A 6,895-nucleotide genomic window follows, 5' to 3' on the forward strand; every position below is an offset into this window, starting at 1 on the left:
AGAGAGAGAGAGAGAGAGAGAGAGAGAGAGAGAGAGAGAGAGAGAGAGAAGGAGGAGGAGGAGGAGGAGAACTGTGGGGTCCTTGGGGCTCTCTGAGTTTGGTGGTTTTCCTGCAGACGTTTCATGACCCAACTAGGTAATCTCATCAGTGCTAGAAGGAAGGAAAGTTTGGAGAGAAAGGGAAAGAAAGAGAGAGAGGGGAGAGAGAGAGAGAGAGAGAGAGAGGAGGAGGAGGAGGAGGAGGAGATGGAAGGACTGTGGAGTCCTTGGTGCTCTCTGAGTTGGGTGGTTTTCTTGCACACGTTTCATGACCCAACTAAGTAATAGCATCAGTGCTAGAAGGAAGGAAAGTTTGGAGAGAAAGGGAAAGAAAGAGAGAGAGAGAGAGAGAGAGAGAAGGAGGAGGAAGGAGGAGGAGGAGGAAGGACTGTAGACTCTATGGTGCCCTCTGAGCTGGGTGGTTTCCTTGCAGACGTTTCATGACCCAACTAGGGAACATCATCAGAGCTAGAAGGGAGGAGGAGGAGGAGGAGGAGAAGGAGGAGGAGAAGGAGGAGGAGAGGAGGAGGAGAGGAAGGAAGAGGAGAAAAGCACCGTGGGGTCCCAGGTGCTCTCTGAGCTGACTGGTCCCCTTGCAGACGTTTCATGACCCAACTAGGGAACGTCATCCGTCCAATCCGTAAAAGCTGGGAAGTGGGCTTCCTCGGCCTGCATCCTCTCTGCAGCTCCTTCTGCTCTAATGCAGACCCCCTCCCCCAAAAAATCAGGAGAGCCCCCCCACCCTCCTTACCTTGCTCAGTGCAATGGCTTTCTTCACCCGGTATTGCTTCCGGGGGTCCAGCTTGTAGAGGTGCTGGTCGGTGATCAGGAGGGCTCGATCCGTCCGCTTGTTGCAACGGTTGACCTACGGCGGTAGGGGGAGAAGGTCACGAAAGGCCCCCCCCTCGAGAAGAAGACATGCCCACTCCCAGATCCAGAAATAACGGGGGCGGCCCACCCCTTTCGGCCCCAGAGGTCTACAGGGGGGAGCCAGGCGGCATCTCGTAGGAGGCTTCCGGCTTAGAACTGAGCCAGCTTCGGGCTATTAGCTGGCGTGGTGGGGGTGCTACCATAGAGGCCTCCAGGGCTAGAGCGGCCTTCTCAAACTGGCTGGAAGGACCTGGCAACGCCACATCTGTGGAGGCCCTGCTTCTAATTGGGGATAGTATCATAGAGACTTCCAGGGATAGAGCGGTCTTCTCGAACTGGCTGAAGGACCTGGCAACGCCACACCTGTGGAAGCCATGCTTCTAATTTGGGGATAGTATCATAGAGACCTCCAGGGATAGAGCGGCCTTCTCGAACTGGCTGAAGGACCTGGCAACGCCACGTCTGTGGAGGCCATATGGTGCACGCTGAGGTAGTATCATAGAGACCTCCAGGGATAGAGCAGCCTTCTTGAACTGGCTGAAAGGACCTGGCAACGCCACAACTGTGGAGGCCATGCTTCTAATTGGTGCACGCTGAGGTAGTATCATAGAGACCTCCAGGGATAGAGCGGTCTTCTCGAGCTGGCTGAAAAGACCTGGCAGTGCCACACCTGTGGAAGCCATGCTAATTGGTGCACGCTGAGGTAGTATCATAGAGACCTCCAGGGATAGAGCGGTCTTCTCGAGCTGGCTGAAGGACCTGGCAGCGCCACACCTGTGGAGGCCATGCTTCTAATTGGTGCACGCTGAGGTAATATCATAGAGACCTCCAGGGATAGAGCGGTCTTCTCGAACTGGCTGAAAAGACCTGGCAATGCCACACCTGTGGAGGCCATGCTTCTAATTGGTGCACGCTGAGGTAGTATCATAGAGACCTCCAGGGATAGAGCGGTCTTCTCGAACTGGCTGAAAGGGCCTGGCGACGCCACATCTGTGGAGGCCATGCTTCTAATTGGGGATAGGATCATAGAGACCTCCAGGGATAGAGAGGTCATCTTGAACTGGCTGAAAGGGCCTGGCGACGCCACACCTGTGGAGGCCATGCTTCTAATTGGTGCACGCTGAGGTAGTATCATAGAGACCTCCAGGGATAGAGCGGCCTTCTTGAACTGGCTGAAAGGACCTGGCAACGCCACACCTGTGGAGGCCATGCTTCTAATTGGTGCACGCTGAGGTAGTATCATAGAGACCTCCAGGGATAGAGCGGTCTTCTCGAGCTGGCTGAAGGACCTGGCAGCGCCACACCTGTGTGGAGGCCATGCTTCTAATTGGTGCACGCTGAGGTAGTATCATAGATACCTCCAGGGATAGAGCGGCCTTCTCGAACTGGCTGAAAGGACCTGGCAACGCCACACCTGTAGCGGCCATGCTTCTAACTGGCGTATGTTGGAGGTGTTGTCATAGAGACTTCCAGGGACAGAGCGGCCTTCTCTAACTGGCACCTTCCGGATGTTGAGGGACTTGGCCAGGCAACGTCTGTGGAGGCCATGATTCTAATTGGCAACTGCTAGAGGTGGTATCATAGAGACCTCCGGGCATAGAGCGGTCTTCTCGAACTGGCTGATGGACCTGGCAAATGCCAACCTGTGGAGGCCCTGCTTCTGATTGGTGCACGCTGGGGATAGTATCATAGAGACTTCCAGGGATAGAGCAGCCGTCTCTAACTTGGCACCTTCCAGATGTTAGGGGATGGCAATGCCACACCTGTGGATGGCATGTTTCTAACTGGCACCTGCTGGGGGTGGTATCATAGAGACCTCCAGGGATAGAGCGGCCTTCTTCAACCTGGTACTTCCCTGATATTATGGGATGGCAACGTCCCATCTGTGAACGTCACGCTTCTAACTGGCACCTGCTGGGGATGGTATCATAGAGACCTCCGGGGATAGAGCGGCCTTCTTCAACCTGGCATTTCCCTGATATTATGGGATGGTAACGCCCCACCTGTGAACGTCACACTTCTAACTGGCACCTGCTGGGGGTGGTATCATAGAGACCTCGGGGATAGAGCGGTCTTCTTCAACCTGGCAGTTCCCAGATATTATGGGATGGCAACGTCACACCTATGATCGTCACGCTTCTAACTGGTACCTGCTGGAGATGGTATCATAGAGACCTCCAGGGATAGAGCGGCCTTCTTTAACCTGGCACTTCCCAGATATTATGGGATAGTAATGCCCCACCTGTGAACGTCACACTTTTCTAACTGGCACCTGCTGGAGGTGGTATCATAGAGACCTAACCCTAACCCTCTTTCTTTCTCTCCCTCATTCTCTCTCTCTCCCTCTCTTTCTTCCTCTATCTCTGTCTCTGTCTCTCTCTCTCTTTCTTGCTCTGTCTCTGTCTCTCTCTTTCTCTATCTCTCTATCTTGGTCTCTTTCTCTCTGTGTCTGTCTCTCTCTGTCTCTCTCCCTCTAAATTTCTCTCTCTCTGTGTCTCTCTCTTTCACTCCCTTCGTCTGTTTGTCTGCCTGTCTGTCTCTCTTCCTCTCTCTCTCCCTCTTTCTCTCTCTCCCTCTTCTCTCTCTCTCTGACTTTTTCTTTTTCTCTCTCTTTCTCTCTCTCTCTTTCTGTCTGTCTCTCTCTCTCTGTGTTACTTTCTCTCTTGCTCCCTCCCTCTCTCTTTCTCTCTGTCTCTCTGTGTATCTATCTCTATCCGTCCGTCCGTCCATCCATCCATCCATCCATCCATCCATCCATCCATCCATCCATCATCTATCTATCTATCTATCTATCTATCTATCTATCTATCTATCTATCTATCTATCTATCTATCTATCTATCTATCATCTTTCTCTACCTATTTCTCTATCCATATATTATTTCCGGCTCTCTCCATCCATCGTGTCTCCGTCTCTGTCTCAGACTTGGCAACCTGAAGATGGGTTGGACTTCATCTCCCAGAATTCCCTCAGCCAGCCTCACCCCCTGGTCTCTCACCTTACGGACGTGGCCTGAGAACAACACCGCGCTGAAGTGCATCTTGTCTTTCAGGGCTGACACCTGCTTGACGAACTGGGGGGCCAAAGCCGCGTTCTCCTCTGCCTGCAGAAGAAGCAACGAGGACAGGAGATGAGCGAGGAGGAGGAGGAGGAGGAGGAGGAGGAGGAGGAGGAGGGACTGTGGGGTCCTGGGTGCTCTCTGAGCTGGGTGGTTTCCTTGCAGACGTCTCATGACCTGACTAGGTGACATCATCAGTGCTAGAAGGGAGGAGGGGGAACGAGGAGAAGGAGGACTGAGTGGTCTCCTTTTCAAACCCTCAATCCATCTGGCTGCGATTTCGGGATTAGCCGCAGACCCTAGCCGTGAGGTTTTTTTATTTTTATTTTTCAAGCCAATCTGAAAGGAACGAGTAGCTGAGACCGCAACGCTCCCCGTCCTGTTATTCGTCCCCCAGCGCTCCCCGCACAACGGGGAACCCACACACACAAACACACACACACATCCCACTCCTTGCAAGAGGCCTCCAATTATCCTCTCCCACGGACAGCTGGGAAGAGACCCGAATGGCATCATTAAGTGGAGCCCTTTCACTAGCTGGCATTTTCAAAGCTGGAGAGGCCTCCTTGTATGTGTGTGTTTTGTGTGTCTTTGTTTGTGTGTATGCGGCTTGCTTTCCGGAGTGTCCCAACACTGGAGGTTTTCACCAAGAGACGGGACAGTCATTTCCTGCCTGAGCAGGGGGTTGGACTAGATGACCTCCAAGGTCCCTTCCAACTTTATTATTATTATAGGGTTTCCTGCCTGAGCAGGGGGTTGGACTAGATGACCTCCAAGGCCCCTTCCAACTTTATTATTATTATTATTATTATTATTATTATTATTATTATTATTATTATTATTATTATTATTATTGTTGTTGTTGTTGTTGTTTTGTTGTTGTTATTGTTATTGTTATTGTTGTTGTTGTTATTATTATTATTATTATTATTATTATTATTATTATTATTATTATTATTATTATTATTATTATTATTATTAGACTGGACAGCCATTTGTCTGAAATGGTATAGGTTTCCTGCCTGAGCAGGGGGTTGGACTAGATGTTCTCCAAGGTCCATTCCAACTATTATTATTATTATTGTTGTTATTGTTGTTGTTATTATTATTATTATGATGATGATGATGATGAGACTGGACAGCCATTTGTCTGAAACGGTTTAGGGTTTCCTGCCTGAGCAGGGGGTTGGCCTAGATGACCTCCAAGGCCCCTTCCAACTTTATTATTATTATTATTATTATTATTATTATTATTATTATTATTATTATTATTATTATTATTATTACTACTACTACTATTACTATTATTACTGTTACTATTATTATTACTATTATTACTATTATTATTATTCTCTGGCATTCTACAGCTTTAATCCTCGAATTACGACAACAGACGCCAGAATTTCGGTCGCTAAGGGAGAAATTGGGGAAGGGAGCTTTGCGACCGTCATAAATACGAGTTAGTTGCCGGGTGTATGAATTTTGATCACATCACCCCAGGACACTGCAACCGTCATAAATACGAGTCGGTTGACAAACGTCTGAATTTTGATCATGTGACCCCAGGACGCTGCGACCGTCGTAAATACGAGTCGGTTGCCGAGCATCTGGATTTCGATCACGTGACCCTGGGACGCTGCAACCGTCATAAATATGAATCGGTTGCCCAGCATCTGAATTTTAATCTGGTGACCCCGGGACGCTGCGACCGTCATAAATACGAGTCGGTTGCCAAGCGTCTGGATTTTGATCACCCCGGGACGCTGTGACCGTCATAAATACGAGTCGGTTGCCGAGCGTCTTAATTTCGATTTTTTTTCCCCCCAACAGAGGCAAATGTGGACGGGACGAAAGAATTGTGTGATTGTGTGACTTTTTTAACGAAGCACCTACCGAGGCCAAATAGTTTTGTCTCCAGTTGCGACAACAGCCCCAGTTTGTCCGCCGGCCTTGCAGGACATCGTAGGCGGCCACTTTGGCCTTGATCTGGCCCATCTCCGACGGAGGGATGTTGGTGACCAGCTGCCTCGCTCGCCACCTGTTAGCAACACAACCACAAGACGTGTGTGTGTGTGTGTGTGTGTTACAAGTCCTCCTCGATTTACGACGGTTCAATTAGTGACCGTTCCAAAGTGGCAGCGGCCCTCCCGAAAGGGACTAAGCCAGGGGTAGGCCACCTCGGCTCTTTTATGACTCGTGGACTTCAACTCCCAGAATTCCTGAGCCAGCCATGCTGAGGGTAAAGGGAGAGGTTTCCAAGCTGAGCCAGGCTGCCTCAGGAATTCTGGGAGTTGAAGTCCACGAGTCATAAAAGCCAAGGTGGCCTACCCCTGACTTACTAGGAAGATGAGGGGACTTCAAATCCCAGAATTCCTCTGCCAGCATGGCACCCTATATCAGGAATAGGCAACCTTGGCTCTTTTATGACTCGTGGACTTCAACTCCCAGAATTCCTGAGCCAGCCACGCTGAGGGGAAAGGGAGAGATTTCCAAGCTGAGCCAGGCTGGCTCAGGAATTCTGGGAGTTGAAATCCACCAGTCATGAAAAAGCCAAGATGGCCTAGCCCTGTACTGGGGACTTTCTTTTTAAGACCGTGCCCCCCCCCCCGATCGAAATTGAGACGGTCGATAACTTCAAATGCTTTAAGAGGGGAGGACTTCAACTCCCAGAATCCCCCAGCTGGCATGCTTTAAGAGGGGAGGACTTCAACTCCCAGAATCCTCCAGCCGGCCTGCTTTAAGAGGGCTGGCATTCACCTGAAAGGATACAGGCTGAGGAATTCTGGGAGTTGAAGTCCACCCATCTTATCGTCACTAAGGTTGTGAAAACACGGGATTACGGAGAGCTAGAAAGGGATCCCGTAGGATTTACCTGCAAAAGATGACTTTGCTGGTCTCCTGGAACTGGGCCAGCACAGCGGGAGGCTC

At 50.3% G+C, this 6,895-nt stretch overlaps 1 protein-coding gene across 1 annotated transcript in view; it reads right to left on the reverse strand.

The window, feature by feature from the left end:
* Positions 1 to 6,892, reverse strand: part of LOC107298377 (unconventional myosin-Ig-like) — a gene marked incomplete at its 5' end in the record, with an annotated part of 20,364 nt that extends 13,472 nt beyond the window's left edge. Inside the window, 4 exons of the mRNA XM_015827751.1 lie at positions 791 to 904; positions 3,908 to 4,012; positions 5,861 to 6,005; positions 6,840 to 6,892. Of these exons, the coding sequence (XP_015683237.1) occupies positions 791 to 904; positions 3,908 to 4,012; positions 5,861 to 6,005; positions 6,840 to 6,892 (417 nt within the window). The remainder of the gene's footprint in view (positions 1 to 790; positions 905 to 3,907; positions 4,013 to 5,860; positions 6,006 to 6,839) is intronic.
* Positions 6,893 to 6,895: the final 3 nt, after the last annotated feature.

The sequence above is a fragment of the Protobothrops mucrosquamatus genome, unplaced genomic scaffold, assembly GCF_001527695.2.
Source record: "Protobothrops mucrosquamatus isolate PMUCROS unplaced genomic scaffold, P.Mucros_1.0 scaffold3929, whole genome shotgun sequence".
Lineage (NCBI taxonomy): Eukaryota > Metazoa > Chordata > Lepidosauria > Squamata > Viperidae > Protobothrops > Protobothrops mucrosquamatus.